This window comes from Mirounga leonina, unplaced genomic scaffold (assembly GCF_011800145.1).
Source record: "Mirounga leonina isolate KUSES-001 unplaced genomic scaffold, KU_Mleo_1.0 Mir_201, whole genome shotgun sequence".
NCBI lineage: Eukaryota > Metazoa > Chordata > Mammalia > Carnivora > Phocidae > Mirounga > Mirounga leonina.
In genome coordinates, this window is record NW_023270504.1 from 23,950,160 (window position 1) to 23,974,859 (window position 24,700).

A 24,700-nucleotide genomic window follows, 5' to 3' on the forward strand; every position below is an offset into this window, starting at 1 on the left:
ATATCCTATTTTCATTACTTTTGGACGTATACCTTGAAGTGCAATTGCTGGATCATATGGTAGTTTTCTTTTTAGTGTTTTGAGGGACCTCCCTACTGTTTTCAGTAGTACTGTACTAATTTATCTTTCCATCAAGGTGTACAAGCGTTCCCTTTTCTCCACATCCTTGCCACTTGTTATCTCTTGTCATCTTGACAACAGCCATTCTAGAAGTCGTGAGTTGATATTTCATTGTGGTTTTGATTTGTGTTTCCCTGATGATGACTGATGTTGAGCATTGTTTCATGTGAATGAGCCCCAAGCATCACTCCTGCCAGTCTAGGCCCTACCCTAGGGCTTGGAATAGAGTAAAGTAGTAATGGTATCTTTGTGGTCTTGAGTCACAGTTGACGGCTTGTGACTCTAAATAAACATAACCTACCTTTTGTAAATGAAAGAAAAAAAGAGCTGACGGCCATTTTATGTCTTCTTTGGAAAAATGTATGTAGTTCCTCTGCCCATTTTTAATTCCATTGTATTTTCGTTACTGAGTTGTTGGAGTTTATTATATATTTTGGATATTAATTCCTTCTCAAACATGGTTCGTAAATATTTTTTCCCATTCCATAGGTTGTCTTCATTTTTTTTTTTTTTAATATTTTATTTTTTGAGAGAGAGCAGGAGTTGGGGTGGGGGGCGAGGGGCAGAGGGAGAGGGAGAAGCAGAAGCAGACTCCCCGCTGAGCAGGGAGCCTGACATGGTGCTTGATCCCAGGACCCCAAGATCAAGACCTGAGCGAAAGGCAGATGCTTAACCGACTGAGCCACCCAGGCACCCCATCTTCATTTTTTAAAAATGTTTCTCTTGTTGTACAGAAGCTTTTTAGTTTGATATAGTTCTACTTACTGATTTTTACTGTTGCTCCTGCTCTTGAGGTCGTATCTAGAAAATCATTGCCAAGACCAATGTCAGGGAGCTTTTTCCCTATGTTTTCTTAGAGAAGTTTTACTGTGTCAGGTCTTACATTTAAGTCTTTAACCAATTTTGAATTGATTTTCAAGAGTGCTGTAAGATAGGGGTCCAATTTCATTTTTCTGCATGTGGTAATCAGTTTTCGGAACACTTTGTTGAAGTCACTGTCCTTTTCTCATTGAGTGTTCTTGGCGTCTGGTCAGATAAATGCAGGGGTTTATTTTTGGGCTCTCTATTATGTTCCATTGGTGTATATGTCTATTTTTATGCCATTACTATACTGTTTTAAAATCTGTAGTTTTGTAGAGTAGTTTAAAATCAGGAAGTATGATGCCTCTGGCTTTGTCCTTTTTTTCCTCATGATTGCTTTGGCTATTACTTTGGAGTATACTTTTGTGGTTCCATACAAATTTTAGGATTGTTTTTTCTATTTCTGTGGAAGATGCCGTTGGAATTTTGATAGAGATTACATTGAATCCATAGGTGGCTTGGATAATATGGACATTTTAACAATATTTTTTCTTTCAGGGGTACCTGGGTGGCTCAGTCATTAGGCGTCTGCCTTCAGCTCAGGTCATGATCCCAGGGTTCTGGGATTGAGCCCCGCGCCAGGGTCCTGGGATCCAGCCCTGCACCAGGGTTCCGGGATCGAGTCTGCATCGGGCTCCCTGCTTGGCGGGGAGCCTGCTTCTCCCTCTCCCACTCCCCCTGCTTGTGTTCCCTCTCTTGCTGTGTCTCTCTCTGTCAAATAAATAAATAAAATCTTCAAAAAATATATTTATTCTTTCAATTGATGAACACAGGATATCTTTCCATTTTTTTGTTTTCAGTTTCTTTTATCAAAGTTGCAGTGTTTGATGTGTAGAAATTTCACCTTCTTGGTTGAATTTATTCCTAAAGTGTTTTGTTTTTGATGCTATTGTGAATGGGATTATTTTCTTTATTACTTTTTCAGTGGTTTCATTGTTAGTATATAGAAATACAACTGATTTTTGTATGTTTATTTTGTAACCTGCAGCTTCACTGAATTGGTTTATTAATTCTAACAGTTTTTTTTAAATGAAGTCTTTAGGATTTTTTATAAGATCATATCATCTGCAGAGACAGTTTTCCTTTTTGATTTGGATGACTTTTATTTCTTTTTCCTGCCTCATTGCTTTAGCTTGGACTTCCAGGACTGTGTTTAATAGGAATGGTGAGTGGGATTCCTTTTCTTATTCCTGATCTTAGAGGGAAAGCTTTCAGCTTTGCACTATTGTGAATATGTTATCTGTGGGCTTGTCATATATGGCCTTTATCATGCCGAGGTATATTCTGTAACCAATTTGCTGAGAGTTTTTATAATGAAAGGATGTTGTATTTTGTCAAATGCTTTTTCTTTTTTTTTCTTTAAAGATTTTATTTTTTTGAGAAAGAGAGAGAGAAAGCACAGAGGGAGAGTGTGAGGGAGAAGCAGGCTCCCCGCTGAGCAGAGAGCCCGATGTGGGACTCAATCCCAGGACCCCAGGATCATGATCTGAGCCGAAGGCAGACACTCAACCCACTGAGCCACCCAGGCTCCCCGTTAAATGCTTTTTCTAGATCTATTGAGATGTTCATGTAATTTTTTTGTCTTTCATTTTATTAATATGGTATATCACAGCTCCTCATGTAATTTTTTTGTCTTTCATTTTATTAATATGGTATATCACAGTTCCTGATTTGCATCCAGTGATGAATCCCACCTGATCATGGTGTAAGATGCTTTTTTTTTTAATAAGATTTTTTTTTTATTTATGCATTTGACAGAGAGAGACATAGCGAGAGAGGAAACACAAGCAGGGGGAGAGGGAGAGGGAGAAGCAGGCCTCCCACCAAGCTGGGAGCCTGATGTGGGGCTCGATCCCAGGACCCTGGGATCATGACCCAAGCCGAAGGCAGACGCCCAAGGACTGAGCCACCCAGGTGCCCCTGGAGACACATTTCTTTTAAAAAAGTTTTTTAATTTTTAAATTTAATTTAATTTATTATTAATTTTTTAGTTTCAGAGGTAGAGTTTAGTGATTCATCAGTTGCATATAACACCCAGTGCTCATTATGGAGACATGCATTTCTTTCCATTTAAAAGCCACCACATAAACTCCATCTTTTTTTTTTTTTTAAAGATTTTTATTTATTTATTTGAGAGAGAGAATGAGATAGAGAGAGCATTGGGGGGGAGGGTCAGAGGGAGAAGCAGACCCCCTGCTGAGCAGGGAGCCCGATGTGGGACTCGATCCCGGGACTCCAGGATCATGACCTGAGCCAAAGGCAGTCGCTTAACCAACTGAGCCACCCAGGTGCCCAAACTCCATCTTTTTTTAATCAAAATCCTTAATTCTTACAGGTTCCAAGAAGTCAGAACCTTGGATTCAAAAGAAATTTAATGACAGTTTTGCAGAAAACACCATAACTTCTTTGAATGATAGTTATCCAGTTTCTGCTTGGGTAGAATACTCTTTGAAAGGTAACCTTTTAGAATACAAATGAATTTAGGAATTCAGCAGGCCTGGATTAAAATTAAAGGTCTAATTTTATTGGCTCTGTGGCCTTGGGCCAATTAAATAATTTCTTAAACTCTCAGTTTTCTCATTGGTCAAATGGGGAGTGACAGTGCATATTTTTCAGTATTATTTTTAATATTGAGATGATGAAAACAATGTATTCATCATAGTGCAGGACATAGTAAACTCAAATGTGTTGTTACTGTAATCCTTTTTCTTTTTTTTTTTTTAAAGATTTTATTTATTTATTTGAGAGCGTGAGAATGGAGAGAGAGAGCGTATGAGATGGGGGAGGGTCAGAGGGAGAAGCAGACTCCCCGCCCAGCAGGGAGCCCGATGCGGGGCTCAATCCCAGGACCCTGGGATCATGACCTGAGCCGAAGGCAGACGCTTAACGACTAAGCCACCCAGGTGCCCCAGGGCTGGTTGCTTTTAAGGGGGAGGAAACCCAGGTTGAGTCATAACAATAAGTAAATAAACAGTAACATTACCAGGAAGGGCAAGGGTGAAGATGGTCTTTATAGAGTGATTGGTACTAAGAACTTCTTCATAGACTGGAATCAGCCCAAGGATTGCTGTTATATGGCTATGGTATCCTATGAACTATGTTTAGAAGCCTTAGGAGTCTTGATTATTATTCTTTGTATAGATTTGATGGAAGCATCATAAACCTGCAGTGGGAAACCAACAATTTTATTTTTCCAAAAACTGGTATTAACTTACCCTTCTTTTTAAAGGTAGAGTCAGAAGAAGAAAAATATGTCAGTCCAGGTTTTCTTAGTTCTTTTCACTGAACACCAGTGCTTTCCAATAATTGATTATTCAGTCTAGCCAGTTTGAGGGCCTATCAGTTGTTGGTCATATGTAGAGCTGTTGATGCTCTGTTGTTTGCCTGCCGTACTTTGTGGGCTTCCAGTTTTTAAAAGTGGTTGGTAAATGAATTGTGTGCTTTTTGTGTGCACTGTCTTTGCCCCAGCTCCAGGTTGTGATGGCCCCTCAGACAGGGCCCTCTAGTCTCCATTCATTGATTGCATTTCACCCCTTTTTGGTGTCTTTCTTTGTATTTACCCAGGTGTCTCTCACAGACCAGCCCACTGACACCTCTTTTTGACCCATCTGAGTGTCCTTAGTACCACATATCAGGGAGTATTTCTGAGTCTCTTTCTTTGCTGTCCTGGAACAAAGGATAGTATAGGTCTTAGGACCTATCACCATCACTGTCTCAGCCAGAGCACTTACGTGAGCATCAAACCAGGAGAAATCCCAATGAGAATGGGTACTTCATCTTGTGATCCAGATTTATTCAGCCCTCTGAGAGAGACTGATTGTAGCAATAACCCTAATTTGACCACACCTTCTTGTAGTATTTGTCTTGTAGCATCTGCACTGACTCTGGGCTTGACTATGAAATGCTTTGGCCAGTGAAGGACTACATACTGTGATGCAAGCAGGGATTTGAAACATATGTGTGCATTGGACTTGCTCTCTCGCTGCTCTTGGAACCCTGCTTGGTCTACTGGAGGATGAGAGACCACATGGAACAGATATAAGCTGTCTCAGTTGGGCCCCTCTTAGATAAGTCCCTGTCAATATGCTATCTGACCATAGATACATGAACAGGCTGAGCTGAGATCAGCCACACCTGACTCAGACCAGAACTATCCAGCTGAGCCCAGCCCAATTTGCCAAACTCAGGAATTTGAGCTAAATTAATGGTTGTAGTGTTAAGCTACTAAGATTTAAGATAGTTGTTTATACAGATAACTGATATTCTCACAAATAAGTCCACTATGAATATTATAATAAAAATAAAAAGGATATGGTAAAGGCAAAGTAAATAACATTTTGAAACAATTTTAAATTTAATGTTACTTATTAGGAGAACAAAATATCGGATTAGTTATAAGTTTGGTTTATTTCAGTTCTTGCTTTTAATAGCTATCAGTTGTAAAACATACCTCATAATGACATGGCTCAAATGGGAAGAATATTATTAGCTGTACTTAAGAAGTTATGATTCTCATTTTTCAATTCTCTTTATAAATCTTTTTGTTAAAACCACCTAGTAGTTATCTTCTTTCATGATATTAATCTAGCCTTACAAACTTACGAGTGTTACATTTTATTTTTTTAAAGATTTTATTTATTTATTTGACAGAGAAAGACAGCGAGAGAGGGAACACAAGCAGGGGGAGTGGGAGAGGGAGAGGCAGGCTTCCCGCAGAGCAGGGAGCCCGATGTGGGGCTCGATCCCAGGACCCTGGGACCATGACCTGAGCCGAAGGCAGACGCCTAGTGACTGAGTCACCCAGGTGCCCCGAGTGTTGTATTTTAAACTCCTTAATAAATGAGTTCAAAACCCACTAAAACCATCCATTTTGAAGATTTCAAAAAGGAAGATGGATAAGTCATATCCTTATATAATTTTTGGCAAAAGGAAAATCACAGCATGATGGAAATACTTTTTCCTCATCATCAGTTTTCCAACCGCTCTTTCCATAAGTTTCTTTTATAAAGTAGTTGTCTTCTCACTTACTGTTAAAAATCACCTTTACCTTGAAAGCCCAGGTTAATTGTGTGTGTGTGCGCACATGCATGCTCGTGTGCCTTAACATCTGCTAAAGCATAGCACTGTAAGCTATTTCATAGCACTGGAAAAGTGAGCAGAATTAGAACACTTGTCTTTTTTTTGTTTTTTAAGCATAGCAATAATTAAGTTTCCCAATTCTTTTAAGTAATTTGCCAAAGTGAACAAGATGGTCACTTCCCATCTTGTTAAAAAAAAATCACAAGTATTTAATATCTTATGAAACTAGTCATTTTGAGGTATTGTAATGATTTATGATACCAACTGCCTGGAGTTAGGCCAGATTTCATAGATTAAGGTCATAGTCCTCCACAAGACTGCCCTCGTTTCAGATACTAGCCACAAGTTTGGGGAATTTCAGGGCTTCCCTTACTTCTGATCAACTTTGTGCAAATTTGGGGGTTCCCATGACTCCCTCAGGTTTGATAATTTGCTAGAACAACTCACTGGACTCAGGAAAGTGCCAGCCATACTTTCATTATAGCAAAAGGATATAAAAATCAGAACTGTCCTAAGGGAGAGATGCATAGGGCGAGATCTGAGAGGGTCCCAAAGATGAAGCTTTCATTGTCCCTGTGGATGCACATTAATGTATGACAATACACATAGTATTACCAGCCAGAGGAGCTCGCCTGAGCTTCAGTGCTCAGAGTTTTTATTGGAGTTTGTTACATAGGCATGCTTGATTGAGTCATTTGCCACAAGGCTGAACTCAGTCTCCATCCCTCCCTGGTCTGGGCTGATTTCTCCTGGCTCAAAGCCCCAGCCCTCTAATCCCATGGTTGGTCTTTCTGGCTTGGTCAGTCCCTATCTTGAATCACCTTGTTAGCATAAACTAGGGGCTCACTAAGAGTGACTTCATTAGCATAAACTGTCAGGGCCCACTGTGAATAACAAAGACATTCATATTACTCAGGAAATTCTAAGGATTTAGAGGCTGCCTCCCAGGAACGGGGTACAAAGGCCAGCCAAATTATTAATTGCACAGATATTTAAACTATAATATGATGGAACATACAGAGAGTGAATGAACAAGTGAAGGTACACCATCAACTTAAGAGTTGTGGAACCTCCACTCTTTCCTCGTGATAGACCCTGTACCACACATGACATGCAACCAACACTGAGCCCGTATGATAGTAATAAAGCTTATTTTACTTAACATTTTAAATACCTATTAATAGATGTTCTAGTATTTTATTTCTGTGCCCTGGGGTATTGTGCCCCATTTTAGAGATCACTGCTCTAGAGATCCCTTGGCTAAATTATTTAAACAGTGCTACAGACTGAATGGGTCTCCTGAAAATTCATATGTTGAAATCCTAATTCCTGATGTGATGGTGTTAGGAGGTGGGGCCTTTTGCAGGTGACAGGTCACGAGGGTAGAACTCTCATGAATGGGATCAGTGTCCTTATACAAGAGACCCCAGGGAGTTCCCCCACCACTTCTGCCAAGTGAGGACGTAGTGAGAAGACAGCCATCTATGAATTAGGAAGGGGGTTTCTCACCAGATAGTAAATCTGCTGGCATCTTGATCTTAGACTTACCAGCTGCTAGAACTGAAAAATAGATTGTTGTTTAAGCCACACAGTCTGTGATATTCTGCTGCCCTTGACATGTCTCCTTGTAGGTAGAATGTATTTCCCTGCCCTATTCATATCCAGTCCAGGCGACTTCCATTGGCCAATGGGATCATAGTGGATATCATGTATACCTTATCTGAATAGAGGATTGGAATGTTTCTGCATGTTTCAGCTTATCAGGAGCTGCTCTAGGAACCTAGGTTCCAGAATGAGAAAATACTAAGAGAAGAGCCAAGCAGAGTTACAATGAACCTTATGCAGACCATAAGATCACATGCAGTGTGAGTGAGATACAATTGTTTGTCGTTGTAAGCCATTCAGATTTTGGGGTTGTTTGTGATATAGTGTAATCCAGTTATAATGTAATTTACTCCAGGGAAAGAGAGATACCTTTAGGAACATATTTTGTCTTTTCTTTACAAACTTAGATTGTTAAGTCTCTGATAATCAACGGTTATTCTTGGGAGGAGGATGTATGCGTGCACACATGCAAGTGTGCAAGTACTTGTTAGGTCTAGTAGTTATTTGCTAGAAAATTTGCAAGAATCAGCCCTTCCCCATCTTACCTTTTTTCATACCCTTTTCCCTTTCCTTACCAAACAGTTCAGTCCTAAATGAAATCTTAGGTAGAGCAGAACAAGGTAGGTGTCTGATGTAGGGTGGGATGGGGGAGCAACAGTGGCCTGGTGCAGGATGTCAGAACTCAGGCAGGGTGAGAAGGGTGATATTCAGGAGGTTGGCTTGAGAGTGGTGTGGGAGTCCAAAAGAGTCCAGAGAACATCTCTGCCGGAGTGGGAGAGTATTTCCGGCATGGGGAACCACACTCTGTAGTGAGGAGAGTGTCCACACATGGTAATAGCCTGGTATAGGGAGGGTATCAGAAGCAGCCTGGTCTGGGGTGCCAGTGTTAGAAAGGTGAAGAGGACATCTATGTGGTGGGGTAGCCCGGTGCAGGGACCTTAAGCAGGATGATCCTTCCTGGGAGGTGGGAGACCTGGCATGGGGTTTCATGGTCCAAACAGAGTGAAGAAAGTGTACATGCAGAGGGTAGACCTGGTGTGGGTTTTAGAGGCTGAACAGGGTAAGGAAGTTGTCCATGTGGGAGGGTAGCCCAGGGTGGGGACTCCGAGCCCAGGAGGGGTAAGGAGAGCTTCCACGCATCCAGGGGGATCTTGTGTAGGGTTTTAGAACCTAAGTGGGATAAGGATGGATTACAGGTGAGGGTTAGGGAGCCAGCATCAGCAGTCAGAGTCTAGGCAGAGTAAGGGGGGATTTCCTATGGAAGGTGGCCTAGCATAGGGTGTCACACTTGAGCAAGATGATGTCCATGGGGTTTGGCTAGCTCTGCAAGAACACCCAAGCAGGATAAGGGCTCCAACAATAATGGTGGCCTGGGTTGGGAAGTCAGAGCCCAATCAGGGAGAGAAGAGCATCTTTGTCAGGGAATGACAAAGACAGAAAATTGACTAAATTCAGGGGATTACTCAAATAAAAAAAAGTAGTCAAAGACAATGGAAGCAGGTTTCTTACTGTAACAGAAGGGAGTTAGAAATGTGGAAGGGAGAAAACTAGAATGAACTCTTTAGTGTTGGATTGGAATTAGAGGTTATTAGTGTGAATGCATGGTTTTCAACATACCTTGATATAGAAATAAATGAGGTTAGTGTGTGTGTTATGCAGGTGATGGAGAAGTTTGGTGGGGGAGATTAAAAGAAGGAGGATCATTTGGAGAGAGCTGAATCTAGGGTGTGAGCTAAGAGCATGTCTGGGAAGATTCTATATGAAGGATTCAATTTTTCGAGTGCTTTCCTCTTGTCCTTTAGAAAAAGTCATATTTGTGACTGAGTTATCTCCTAATTTGTGATTCCATTAAATTATCCTAACTTGTTAAAAAATAGTCACATTGACCTATATCGTCTTGTGGTGTTGTGGGGATTAAAGGGATAGAGATGGGTGGTGTAAAGGCTGGCCTACTCCATTAACATCCAGCAGAGAGAGCTGCTTTCAGGAGTGCTGGAAGTGACTGTAGCAAAATGAATGGAGATCCATGCGGGAGTTAGTTAAGAACAGGGAAAAACAGCACTGAGGAGCAGCTTCAGAAGACATATGATAAGCTTTGACTTCCCTACTACTTTAGAAGATACTGACTGAAAGTGGAGAGGCTAACATGTGAGTTTTTTGTCAGTGATCCTCTCAGAATGTGGTACCCAAAAGGTGCCTGATCAGCTACAAATGATGAAGAGAATACAGCATGAATGAGTATATGCCCAGCTTGGTCTAGAAATAATTATGTTTGCATATAGATGTACACAAATATTTGAATTTCATTCTTGCTGGTGAGTTCAGATAATACAAGTCTCAGAAAAGATTTCTCAATTGCTTAGTTTCCATTTGTTTACTTCCTGTTTTTTTTTTTTTTTTTAATTTACCCTTTGAGTTCCTAAGTTCCTACTTTTATTACACTTGCTGACCTTTGTTTAAATGCTGTGATTCTCACTGTGTTGGTCCTGGGGATTGGGCTTCTCTCTGAGGTTTTTAATTTTCATGAGATTCCTCTTAGGGTTATTTGCCTATCAAGGGCTCCTGTTCTTGATAGGAAGTATGACAAGTTGCCACCATGTTTGGGTTTCATTTTAAGATGTTTTAAGGAAGAGGTTAAAAGGATTTTTTGAACAGAACAGATTTCTCAATATGACTTCAGAGACCACTTATGCTGAATTGAGTTTCAAAAATGAATCCCAAGTCCTCAAGCACCAAATCATGGCCTCCTGCAGGTAAGAAGCATTTTCTGGTGGTCAGAGTTTATGATGAGATGAAGGATGAAGAGAGAATGCTATAAATGAAGCATAGGTAATGTTAGTTGCTGCTTCTCTGGCCGCAGTTGGGACACATTGGATTCTCAGAAGATTGAGTTGCCTGAAGATAAGCATTAAGGGGGTGTACAGTTATACTCTAACAAAATTGAGGTGTGACAAATCCTCTACAGTCCTGAGCTAAGGAGAGTGCTAATTATGCTGAGAAGTTGTTCTGTACTTTCTGAAGCTGAGTGAGACACAGTCAAGAGATTGGATACAGGTCTTGAAACCATCAACCCAAATGCAGGGACTATTGATGAATTAGCAGGCTCAGTTAGAGGGGAAGAGTTTGAGTAGAGAATGTTGTGGGTGTGTTTGTTAGTACCGGACTAAAATGGAACCAAAGACCATTGCATATGAAAGAAGAGAAAGTTACAAAGAGAGTCTCTAACATTACAAGGGAAATTGCCCTGCATTCAGAAAATCTATTGCATACCCCACTTGTCAATAATTCATAACTTTGAGAAAACAATTCTTTTTATTTCTTTATGGAGGTATGATTGACAAATAACATTATATAGTATCCCCCTTATCTGTGGGAAATATGGTCCAAGATCCCCAGTGAATGCCTGGACAGTGCATAGTACTAAACCCTATATACTGTGTTTTTTTCCTATGCATATATACTTATGATAAAAGTTTAAATTAGGCGCAGTAAGAGATTAACAGCAATAACTACTAATAAAACAGAACAATTATAACCATATACTATAAAAGTTATATGAATATGGTGTCTCTCTCAGAATATTGAACTGTATTCACCTTTCTTTTTCTTGTGATAATGTGAGATGATAAAATTCTTATGTGATGAGATGATGTGAGGTGAGTGACATAGGCATTGTGACCTACCTAGTGTTAGGATCATCTGCCTCCAGACCACAGTTGACCACAGGTAACTGAAATCATGTAAAGCGAAACTGTGGGTAATGGAGGGGACTGCTGTCTTAGTTTCAGGTGTACAGTGTAATGATTTGATTTTTAAAAAATATTTATTTATTTGACAGAGAGAGAGGGAACACAAACAGGGGGAGTAGAAGAGGGAGAAGCAGGCTTCCGACTGAGCAGGGAGCCCGATGCGGGGCTCGATCCCAGGACTCTGGGATCATGACCTGAGCTGAAGGCAGACGCTTAACGACTGAGCCACCCAGGCACCCCTGGTTTTTGTATATATTTGTGAAATGATCACTAAAGTAAGTCTAGTTAACATTCATCACCATAAACAGTTACCCAATTTTTTTTTTCTAGTGATGAGACCTTTTAAGAGTTAATCTCTTAGCAACTTTCAAGTATGTAATAATACTTAATAGTTGATAATACTGTAATAATCTATAGCATTAACTATAGTAAACATGCTATCCATTACAACCACAACTTCTTTATTTTATAACTGGAAGTTTGTACCTCTTAATCCCCTTCACTCATAACCCACCCCCCCTCTGGCCATCACTGATCTGTTGTTCTCTGTATCTGAATTTTGCTTTGTTTTGTTTTTTGGATTCCACAGATCAGTGAGATCATATGGTATTTGATTTCTCTGACTTATTTCACTTAGCATAATGTCCTCAAGGCTCATCTGTGTTATCACAAATGACAAGAGTTCCTTCTTTTTTTATGGTGGAATAATATTCTATTGTATATAAATATCACATTTTCTTTATCCATTCATGGATGGGTGGACACTTAGGTTGCTTTCCTATCTTAGCTACTGTAAATAATGCTGCAGTGAACATAGGAGTGCATATATCTTTTTGATTTAGTGTCTTTGTTTTCTTTGGGTAAATATCCAGTAGTGAAGTTAATAGATCATATGATATTTCTATTTTTAATTTTTTGAGGAACCTCCATACTGGTTTCCACAGTGGCTGCACCAGTTTACATTCCCGCTAACAGTGCGTGAGGGTTCCCTTTTCTCCATATCCTCACCGACACTGTTATTTCTTGTCTTTTTGATACTACCCATTGAGAAAATAATGAAATAGTGACTTAACCATTAAATAGTGACTAAAAAGTTCTGACCGTATTTTAAGAATGTGATGAGGGAATGACTATAATAAAGATTTATGTGCTATGGCATTATTTAAAGTAGTTAAAGTTGGGAACAATCTGGAAGATTATTTACATATGTAATGAAATACTATGTCACCATAATAGAGAGTGTTAAAGAAGAAAATATACTTGTATGAAAAATGTTCATGGTATAGTATATAAGAATGTAGTAGGTCAGAAACCAGTATATATGGTATGTCAATCCTGTGGAAAAATGTATGTGTGTATGTATGTATGTATGTATATACACTTTGAAAAATTACTGGGAGGATATATACCAAAACATTAGCAATAGTTATCTCAATGGATACTGTACTTTTATATATTTTCTGAAGTTTCTACAATGAACATTATTATTTTTTTTCCTATTTTCATATTATTTCAAATGTCGTATCGTTGGCAATACTATGTCATCCAAGAAAAGGGAGAAGGAGAAGGGAAGTAAGAGCCAGAATTTATTACTGATGAACCTCATTTGATTTCTCCTTCAGCTCCCAAAGAGAAGACCAGCCCACACAAAAGTAACCCCAGTTTTCCCAAGCTACTTTTTGCCTCATTGCTGGTACTTCTGCTGCTATTGGCGATCTCATTTTTTATCACTTTTATCAGTAAGTACCCATCTGAATCTATGAGGAATGTCTGTCTTACATAAAGAGATGACATCCATTAGATACATTTAATGATGGGTATATCCAGAAATCTGGAAAAGAGGTTTTCTTTGGGGTTGGTGGGGAGGGACACAATTAATGGGAATCTGTTAGGAATTTTGTTATTTATTTGAATTTAGTTTATAAAAATAATGGACTCCACTCCTTAGAGAAATTGAAGAGTACATGTGTGTACATGTGTTTGTGTTTAGAGAGACATCTATTAGGCACCATTTCTACCCTAGATAGTTGTGGTAAATGAAGACAAAGCTATATTTGCCTATTAGTGTTTATAAGGCCAGGGGTTTTTGAGTGCACAGAGACGTATTTTGAGATGAGCTGGTGAACAAAAAGAGAGGGAAGAAATGTTCTGGGAGAGAAATGTCCTGCCCAAGACTGTAAGATGTAAAAGCCAATTTAGCAAATAAGTGGATTTCCTTGTATCTTTGGCTTTAAGAATTTGTCAAATTTTTAAAAGGCATAAGAAGTAGTGAAGCCAGTATGTGGTGGGTCAAGGAGCAAATGGGAGATAAGGAGGAAAGAAAGAGAAAATTCACTTTCTAGAGGGAGAGGTAAGTTATTTTTAAGTTGTGAGTATATTGGTGTGGTGAGGAATAAGAGCCATTTAGGAGTAGATAGAGTAAAGGAAAGAAGATGAAGAAAATAATGCCTATTCCTCCTGATTAATGTTGGATTAAAAAAAAAATTCTTACTCTGTAGGTAACCCAGAACTCCTCAGAATTAGCTCATTTCCCCGACAAAGACCTATGCTGTGTACATCCTCAGATAGAAGTGTTTGTTTTTCCTCCATTTTCCACCTCCAAGGCTTAGCCTTTGCATTTAGTATTGAAGGAAAATATGGATAAATCCCTTTGCAGTCATTCTAATGGAACTATCATGTCCTCTTTCAACTACTGATCTTTCAGCTGTTCCTGGGGAAATCTATGGTTTCAAAATCAGTAGAATTAGGATTACATTGAATGTGGGGGGATGAGACATCTTTTCTATAGTCAGGATCCTTCTCAAACAATTGGGCATTTGTAGATTTTGCTGGCTATAAAATAGAATCTAAGAAAGTAACAATAGAAGGCAAAGTCATAACACTACCAGGTAAATGAATGGCCTTTTTTTTTTTTTTCCAGTTTTTTTTTCAAAAATATTCTCAGCTTCTTGAAAAAAAGACTACAAAAGAACTCACACAGAATTGGAATGTATGAAAGAAAATTGGACCATGGAAGGTAAAAATTAATGTGCCTATAATTCAGTGGTTGACTATACTATATAAGGACACGAAGTCAATATTTCCAATAAGATTCACAGGTGGATCATACTAAGAAGTTGAGTCTCATGGTCATTTTAAGCTTTAAGTGTAGAAATACATAAGACCTAAAATTCTTATATGCATATCTTTATCTGTACAATGAAATAGTCTTCATTGTGGAGCTGGCTGTTTAAATGCATGGGTAATCTCTTTATGGAATGATTGTCCAGCCACATCCTTGGTGTTCTCTCCAAACACACTTTCTCAGTTTTTATATTATGGATAGGCTGAGAATTTTCCAAATCTTCAAATTCTGGTTCCTTTTTGTTTAACACTTTCTTCAATTTATCTCTTTCCTCTTGCAATTTACTATAAGCAGTAAAGAGAAATCAGACCACAGCTTTAACACTTTGCTTAGAAATCTCCTCTGCTAAATATCCAAGTTTATAAGTTCTGTCTTTCACAAAACATTAAACACAACACACCAAATTCTTTGCTATTTTATAACAAGAATTGCCTTTCCTCCAGTTTCCAATAACATACTTCTCATTTCCATCTGAGACCTTACCAGAAGCGCCTTTAATGTTCATATTTCTACCAACATTCTTTTTATTATAGGATATGTATATTCTTTGAGATGATAGGAGCTTTCTCTACAGCTCTCTTTTCTTTCTAAGTCCTCACCAGGATTACCTTTAACATACATATTTCTACCAGCAGCTCTTTCAAGGCAACCTAGGCTTTTACTAGCAGGCACCTCAAAACTCTTCTAGCCTCTACCCATCATCCAGTTCTGAAGCCGCTTTCACATTTTTAGGTATTTGTTACATTCCACTTTGGTGCCAAAATCCGTATTAGCCTGCTTGGCTGCCGTAACAAAATATCACAGACTGGGCGGTCTAAACAACAAATTTATTTTCTCACAGTAATGGAGGCCAAAAGTCCCAGGTGACATAAGAGTTGGTTTCTGGTGAGGCCTTTCTTCTTGGCTTGTAGACAGCCACCTTCTTGTTGTGTCCTCACATAGGCAATTCTCTGTGTGAATGGGGAGGGAGAGCTTTCTGGTGTCTCTTCCTCTTCTTAGAAGAACACAAGTCCTGGGGCACCTGGGTGGCTCAGTCAAGCATCTGCCTTCAGCTCAGTCATGATCTCAGGGTCCTGGGATCGAGCCCCACATTGGGCTCCCTGCTCAATGGGGATCTGCTTCTCCCTCTCACTCCGCCTGCTACTCAGTGCTTGTGCTCTCTCTCTCTCTCCAGCAAATAAATAAATAAAATCTTAAAAAAAAAAAAATAAAGAACCCAAGTCCTATTGGATTAAGGCCCTACTTTTTTTATAACCTCATTTAACCTTTATTACTTCCTTAAAGTCTACCACTGTAGTCACATTGAGTGACATGAATTTTTGGGGAACACAATTCAGTTCAAAACAAGTTTCTATGTAATTTATTGGAAATTCTTGTGTATGTGGTATTTGTTTCTTCTATCCTGTTTATTAATTTATTCAATCATCTATCTATATCAGCATGTATTCATGGATATTTATCTTATACTTTGGGTTGTAGTCCAATACTATATTTATTTTGTTGCTCAAATTGTTCTGCCTTTGCCACTGGGAGTTCTTTCAATTCGTTCCTGTGGCCCTTAGACTTGCCCCCATCAGTGTGATGTTATGCTTTGTTTTTGAGCACTTCCTTACTTTCTGTGACTGTAATATTCTCTGGGCTTATATTGTATATTTCCTGTCTCAGTCTTAGAATCAGCTATTTTTCTGTGGAGCCATGGCTCCTGTTACTGAAGAATGGTATTAGAAACTAATATTTGTGAGGAATTCTTATTCTCAGGAAACAAACTGAGGGTTGCTAGAGTGGGGGTTGGGGTGGGAGGGATGGGATGGCTGGGTGATAGACACTGGGGAGGGTATGTGCTATGGTAAGTGCTGTGAATTGTGCAAGACTGTTGAATCACAGATCTGTACCTCTGAAACAAAAAATACATTATATGTTAAGAAAAAAAAAAAAGAAGAAGATAGCAGGAGGGGAAGAATGAAGGGGGGGAAATCGGAGGGGGAGACGAACCATGAGAGACGATGGACTCTGAAAAACAAACTGAGGGTTCTAGAGGGGAGGGGGTGGGAGGATGGGTTAGCCTGGTGATGGGTATTAAAGAGGGCACGTTCTGCATGGAGCACTGGGTGTTATGCACAAACAATGAATCATGGAACACAACATCAAAAACTAATGATGTAATGTATGGTGATTAACATAACAATAAAAAATTAAAAAAAAAAGAAACTAATATTTGGATACTAGGTATGCTCATTGCTACTGAGGTGTTATTTCTTTTAGGCCCCCTCAGTTCACAGAACAAGGAAATATATATGTGTGTACTAACCTGTGCATGTACATATATTGATAAATATTTGTACTGTAACTATGTATATCTGTAATAAGGTACACATCAGTTTTTACTGGTGTCTAAAACTTTCATTGATTACATTGCATCATTCTAGCCTACTCCCCCTTGTTATCTTTAATGACCACTCCAACAGAGAGAAATCTGGTTCCCATCATCTGCTCAGTACATTTACATAATTATTCGATTCCAGTTAACACATATAGCAGTATCAGAGTTGTAAACTCAAACCACCATGGGAAACAACTTTATCAACTAGAATAGAATCTTTATCAAATAGAATAGAACCTTTATCTAATAGAGATAATCTTTAATAAAGATAATATCTTTATCTAATATTTAATCTAAATATCTAATATCTTTATCAAATAGAATAGAATATGTGCAGTTTCTTTTGTCTTTAATCCATTCCATTTCCAAAGTTATTGCAGTCATCCTACCCACCCCTAGTGTGGTTGTTTCCAACACTTGTAATATAGTTAGATTCTCTTGTCACAGTCTTCATTCTTTCATGGACCCCTGGACTTCCTAAATGAACTTTTAAAATTTGCATGCAGGGCGCCTGGGTGGCTCAGTTGGTTAAGCTCAGGTCATGATCCCAGGGTCCTGGGATTGAGTCCTGTATTGGGCTCCCTAGTCCGTGGGCAGCCTGCTTCTCCCTCTGCCTCTGCCTCTCTCTCTGTCTCTCATGAATAAATAAATAAAATAAATAAAATTAAATAAAATTTGCATGCAATAACTATGTAAAGTTATGTGGATTTTGACAAATGCATAGTGTTATGCATTTTTACATAAAAATCTCCTGTGCTCTACTCTCCTTTCCAGACTCTTAGTAACCACTGAAATTTTGACTGCCTATATAGTTTTGCCTTTTCCAGATGTCTTATCATTGGAATTACAGTTGGTAGTCTTTTTACTCTAGATTATTTAATTTTATCATTTAATTTTTTTATTGATGTATAATTAACATACAATGTTATATTAGTTTCAGGGGTACAATATATTGATTTGACAATTCTATATGTTAATTAATGTTTACCTTGGTAAATATAATCACTATCTATCACCATACAGTGTTATTAATATTATTGACTATGTTCCCTATGCTGTACTTTTCATCTCCATAACTTATGACTTATTTATTTTATCATAAAGTTTGGGGACACCTGGGTGGCTCAGTCGGTTAAGTGCCCAACTTTTGATTTCCACTCAGATCGTGATTTCAGGGTTGTGAGATCGAGCCCAGTGTTGGGCTCAATTGTGGGAGCCTGCTTAAGATTGTCTCCCCCTTCCTCTGCCCCTCCCCCTCTCCAAAAAAAAAAGAATATAAGTGGAAGTTTGTACTTCTTAATGCCCTTCATCTATTTCACCCATTCCCCGCAACTTCCCATCTGGCAACCATCAGCTTGTTCTCTGTATTTGAGAGTCTGTTTGTTTTTTGTTTTTTGGTTTGTTCATTTCTTTTGTTTTTTAGATTCCACAAAGTGAAATTATATGGTATTTGTCTTTCTCTATATGACTTATTTCACTTAGCATAATACTCTGCAATTACAGTCCATCCATGTTGTCACAAACAGTAGGATTTCCCTCTTTCTCATGACTGAATAATGTTCCACTGTATATAAATACCACATCTTTTTTATCCATTCATCTATCAATGGGACACTAAGGTTGCTTCTATATCTTGGCTACTGTAAACAATGATGCAATAAACATAGAGGTGCATTTATCTTTTCGGTTTAATGTTTTTGTTTTTTGGGGAGTGTCAGTACTCAGTAGTGGAATTACTGGATCATATGATATTTTTATTTTTAATTTTTTGAGGAACCTCCATACTGTTTTCCATAGTGGTTATACCAATTGACATTCCTAACAGTGCATGAGGGTTCCCTTTTTTCCCACCTCCTAGCCAACACTTGTTATTTCTTGTCTTTTTGATGTGACCCTATCTGGCTGGTGTGAGTAATATCTGACTATAGTTTTGATTTGCATTTCCCTGATGATTAATGATGTTGAACATCTTTTCATGTGTCTGTTGGTCATTGTATGTCTTTGGAAAAATGTCTGTTCAGGTCCTCTGCCCATTTCTAGTAGGATTATTTGTTTCTTTGGGTGTTGATTTGTATAAGTTCTTTATATATTTTGGATGTCAACCCCTTATTGGATATATCATTTGCAAATATCCTTTCCCATTCACTAGGTTGCCTTTTTGTTTTGTTTACGGTTTCCTTTGCTGTGAAAAGCTTTTTTATTTCGGTATAGTCCCAGTATTTCATTTTTGCTTTTGTTTCCGTTGCCAGAGGAGATATATCCATAAATATGTTGCTAAGGGATTACCATCCCTATTTTTTCTTTTAGGAGTTCTATGGTTTTAGTTCTCACATTTAGGTCTTTATCCATTTATTTTCTTTTTTTTTAAATATATATATATTTTAAGATTGTATTTATTTATCAGAGAGAGAGAGAGACAGAGGCAGGCAGAGGGAGAAGCAGGCTCCTTGCTGAGCAAGGAGCTCGATGTGGGACTCGATCCCAGGACCCTGGGATCATGACCTGAGCCAAAGGCAGAGGCTTAACCGACTGAGCCACCCAGGCGTCCCTATCCATTTATTTTCATGTATGGTGTAAGAAAGCAGTCTAGTTTTATTCTTTCGCATGTTGCTGTCCAGTATTCCCCACACCATTTATTGAAAAGATTGTATTTTTTTCTCTGTATATTTTTGCCTCCTTTGTCGTAGATTAATTGACCATATAACTGTGGGTTTATTTCTGCGCTTTCTGTTCTGTTCCCTTGACCTATGGGTCTGTTTTTGTGCCAGTACCATACTGTTCTTATTATAATAGTGTTGTAGTGTATCTGGAAATGTGAAATCGTGATACCTCCAGCTTTGTTGTTGTTGTTGTTGTTGTTTTAAAGATTTTATTTATTTATTTGAGTGAGAGTGAGAGAACACAAGCAGGGGGGAATGGCAGAGGGAGCAGCAGAGAGAGAGGGAGAAACAGGCTCCCCAATGAGCAGGGAGCCTAATGCGGGACTCGATCCCTGGATCCTAGGATCATGACCTGAGCCGAAGGTGGATGCTTAACCAACTGAGCCACTCAGGTGCCCCCAGCTTTGTTCTTCTTTCTCAAGATTGTTTTGGTTATTCCAGGTCTTTTGTGGTTCCATACAATTTTAGGATTATTTGTTCTAGTTTTGTGGAAAATGCTGTTGTTATTTTGATGGGGATTACATTGAATCTGTAGATTGCTTTGGGTAGTATGGACATTTTAACAATATTAATTCTTCCGAGTCATGTGCGTAGTATATCTTTGCATTTGTGTCCTCTTCATTTTCTTTCATCAGTGTCTTATGGTTTTCAGAGTATAGGTCTTCTACCTTTTTAAATTTATTCCTAGGTAATTTACTCTTTTTGGTGCAAATGTAAATGGAATTGTTTTCTTAAATTTTCTTTCTAATATTTTGTTATTAGTGTGTGGAAATGCAACAGATATATATAATACAATATATTGATTTTGTATCCTACAACTTTAATGAATTTATTTATTGGTTCTAATAGTTTTTTGGTGGTCCTTAGGATTTTTTGTATGTAGTATCGTGTCAACTGCACATAGTGACAGTTTTACTTCTTCCTTACTAACCTGGATGCTTTTCATTTCTTTTTTCTGTCTGATTGCTGCAGCTAGAACTTCCAGTACTATGTTGAATAAAAGTGGTGAGAGTGGACATCCTCATCTTGTTCCTGATCTTATAGGAAAAGTTTTCAGTTTTTCATCATTGATTAATGTTGTTAGCTGTGGGTTTGTCATATTTGGCCTTCATTATGTTGAGGTACATTCCCTGTAAACCCACTTTGATGAGAGTTTTGTCATGAACAGATGTTGTATTTTGTCAAATACCTTTCCTGTATCTGTTAAGATGATCATATGGCTTTTACCCTTCCTCTTTATTAACATCATGTATCACCCTTGCTTTCCTGGAATAAATCCCACTTGACTGTGGTAAATGATCCCTTTAATTTGTTGAAATCAGTTTGCTAATATTCTGTTGAGGAATTTTGCATCTATGTTCATCAGAGATATTGGCCTATAGTGGTTTTTTTTTTTTGTTCTTGTTTTGTTTTTAGTGTCTTTGTCTGGTTTTGGTGTCAGGGCCTTGTAGGGCAAATTTGGAAGTTTTCCTTCCTCTTCTGTTTTTTGGAATGGTTTGGAAGAATAGATAATAATTTTTCTTTAACTGTTTGGTGGAGGGGCGCCTGGGTGGCTCAGTCAATTAAGTGTCTGCCTTCAGCTCAGGGGCGCCTGGGTGGCTCAGTTGGTTAAGTGTCTGCCTTAAGGGTCCTGGGATCGAGTCCTGTGTTGGGCTCCCTGCTCAGTGGGAGAGTCTGCTTCTCCCTCTGCCTGCCGCTCCCCCTGCTTGTGCTCTCTCTCTCTCTCTGACAAATAAATAAATAAAAATCTTTAAAAAAAAATAAATTTTGGGCACCTGGGTGGCTCAGTCGTTAAGCGTCTGCCTTTGGCTCAGGTCATGATCCCAGGGTCCTGGGATCGAGCCCCACATCGGGCTCCCTGCTCTGCAGGAAGCCTGCTTCTCCCTCTCCCACTCCCCCTGCTTGGGTTCCTTCTCTTGCTGTGTCTCTCTCTATCAAATAAATAAATAAAATCTTTATTAAAGAAAAAATGTTTGGTGGAGTTCACCTGTAAAGCCATCTGGTCCTGGACTTTTTTTTTTTGGGAGGTTTTTGGTTACCAGTTCAATTCTGTTATTAATAATTGGTCTGTTCAAATTTTCAATTTCTTCCTGGTTCAGTTTTGGAAGGTAGTATGTTTCTAGGAACCTATCTATTTCTTCTGTATTGTCCAGTTCGTTGGTCTTCAGTTTTTCATAACATTCACTTATAATTCTTTGTATTTCTGTTGTGGCAGTTATTTCTTCTCCTTTATTTCTGATTTTATTTGAGTCCTCTCTCTTTTTCTTGATAAGTCTGGCTAAAGGTTTATCAATTTTGTTTATCTTTTCAAAGAACCAGCTCTTGGTTTTATTGATCTTTTCTATTTTTTTTAGTCTCTGTTTCCTTCCTTCTGTTAGCTTTGGGTTTTATTTGTTCTTCTTTTTGTAGTTCCTTTAGATCTAAGTTTAGGTTGTTTACTTTAGATTTTTCTTGTTTCTTGAGATAGTCCCGTATCATTATATATTTCCCTCTTAGAACTGCTTTTGCTGCATCCCAAAGATCTTGGACTGTTATGTTTTCTTGCATTTTTAAATTTCCTCTTTGATTTCTTGGTTGGCCCCTTCATTGTTTAGCAGCATGTTGTTTAGCTTTCACATGTTCTTTTTTCCCAGTTTTTTTCTTGTAATTGATCTTTAGTATTATACTGTTGTGGTTGGAAAAAGTGCTTGATATGATTTCAGTCTTCTGAAATTTACTGAATCTTGTTCTGTGGCCATGTGATCTATCCTGGAGAATGCTTTATGTGCACTTGAAGAGAATGTGTGTTCTGCTGTTTTTGGATGGAATGTTCTGTATATATCTGCTAGATGAATCTGGTCTAATGTCATTTAAGACTTCTATTTCCTTGTTTTCAAGACCCCTGCTATTATTGTATTACTCTCAATTTCTACCTTTATGTCTGTTAATATTTGCTTTATGTATTTAGGTGCTCCTATGTTGGGTGCATAAATATTTCTAACCGTTATGTTCTCTTGTTGGATTGGTCCCTTTATCATTATGTAATGATAGAAGTATACCCTTCTTTGTCTCCTGCTACTTGTTTTCAAGTCTGTCTTGTCTGATACAAGCTTTGCTACGCTGTTCTTTTTCTTCTTTTTCATTTGCATGGAATACCTTTTTCCATCCCTTTACTCTCAGTGTGTATGTTTCTTTAGGTCTCAAGTGAGTCTCTTACAGGTAGCCTATGGATGGATCTTGTTTTTAATCCAGTCAGTTACTCCATGTCTTTTGATTGGAGCATTTAGCCCATTTTTACATTTAAAGTAATTATTGGGGCGCCTGGGTGGCTCAGTCAATTAAGCATCTGCCTTTGGCTCTGGTTGTGATCCCGGGGTCCTGGGATTGAACCCCACATTGGACTCCCCACTCAGGGAGCAGCCTGCTTCTCCCTCTCCCTCTGCCCCTCCCCCCCACTCATGCACTCTCTCTCTCACTCTCTCTCTTGAATAAATAAAATCTTTTTTTAAAAAAACCCCCAAACCCCAAATTAAAGTAATTATTGGTAGGTATGTGCTTTTTGCCATTTTGTTAATTGTTTTCTGGTTGTTTTTGTAGTTCTCTGTTCCTTTCTTCTTCTCTTGCTCTCTTTCCTTGTAGTTTGATGACTTTCTTTAGTGTCATGCTTGGATTTCTTTCTCTTCGTTTTTTGTGTATCCATTACAGGTTTTTGGTTTGTAGTTACTATTAGGTTCATATATAGCATCCTATGTGTATAGCAGTCTATATTAAGTTGATGGTTGCTTAAGTTCAAACACATTCTGAAAGTACTAAATTTTTACTCCCTCCTTTACATTTTATGTATATGAGGTTACATCTTGCATTTTTAAATTTTGTGTGTCCCTTGATTGATTTTCATAGATACAATTGATTTTACTGCTTTTTGTTTTAACCTCCATGCTGGCTTTATAGGTGATTAATTAAAATTTTTTTTAAGATTTTATTTATTCACTTGAGACACAGAGATAGAGAAAGCATGAGCAGGGAGAGAGGCAGAGGGAGAGGGAGAAGCAGGCTCCTTGCTGAGCCAGGAGCCCGATGTGGGGCTCGATCCCAGGACCCTGGGATCATGACCTGAGCTGAAGGCAGACACTTAACCATCTGAGCCACCCAGGTGCCCCATAGGTGATTAATTAAATCTTTGCTATATGTTTGCTTTTACCAGTGAAATTTTTTCCTTTCATAATTTTCTTACTTGTAATTGTGGCCTTTTCTTTCCACTTAAGAAAGTCCCTTTAACATTTCTAGTAAGGCTGGTTTAGTGGTGATGAATTACTTTAACTCAGTTTGTCTGGGAAACTATCTCTCTTTCAATTCTGAATGATTGAGTATTCTTGGGTAGAGTATTCTTTGGTCATAGGTATTTTTCTTTTTAGCACTTTGAATATATCATGCTGTTTTCTTCTGGCCAGCAAAATTTCTGCTGAAAAGCCAGCTGATAGCCTTATGGGATTTTCCCTTGTATGTCAGTTTTCTTTTCTCTTTCTGCTTTTAATATTCTCTCTCTATTATTACATTTTGCCATTTTAACTATTATGTGGACCTTTTTTTTAAAGATTGTATTTATTTATTTGAGAGAGAGAGAGGGAAAGCACGAGCAGGGGGCAGAGGGGTAGAGGGAGAAGCAGACTCCCTACTGAGCAGGGGGCCTGATGTGGGACTCAATCCCAGGACCCTGGGATCATGACCTGAGCCGAAGGCAGACGCTTAACCTGAGCCATCTAGGTGTCCCTCCTTCTGAAGTTTTAATGTGGATTTCTTGTATACAACGTATAGTGAGTCTGGTATTTTGATCCATTCTGACAATCTTCGTGTTTTAATTGGTGCATTTAGACCACTGACACCCGAAGTGATTATTGATATGGTTTTTATCAATATCTATCATATTTGTAATTTTTTTCTATATCTTGCCCTTGTTCTTTGTTCCTTTTTATCTTTTATCCTTTTTATCTTTATCTTTTTTATCTTTTATTATTGATATGGTTTTTATCAATATCTATCATATTTGTTATTGTTGTCTATATCTTGCCCTTGTTCTTTGTTCCTTTTTTATCTTTCATTCACTCTTATTCTCTCTTTTGTGGTTTTGAGAATTTGATGTGAT

At 38.4% G+C, this 24,700-nt stretch overlaps 1 protein-coding gene across 1 annotated transcript in view; it reads left to right on the forward strand.

Annotated features, from left to right (window-relative positions):
• Window positions 1-1,736: 1,736 nt before the first annotated feature.
• Window positions 1,737-24,700, forward strand: part of LOC118025705 (C-type lectin domain family 4 member A-like) — a 30,300-nt gene continuing 7,336 nt past the window's right edge. Inside the window, 4 exon segments of the mRNA XM_035028304.1 lie at window positions 1,737-2,146; window positions 13,037-13,153; window positions 14,336-14,383; window positions 14,386-14,430. Coding sequence (XP_034884195.1) covers window positions 2,011-2,146; window positions 13,037-13,153; window positions 14,336-14,383; window positions 14,386-14,430 — 346 coding nt within the window. The 5' untranslated portion in view covers window positions 1,737-2,010.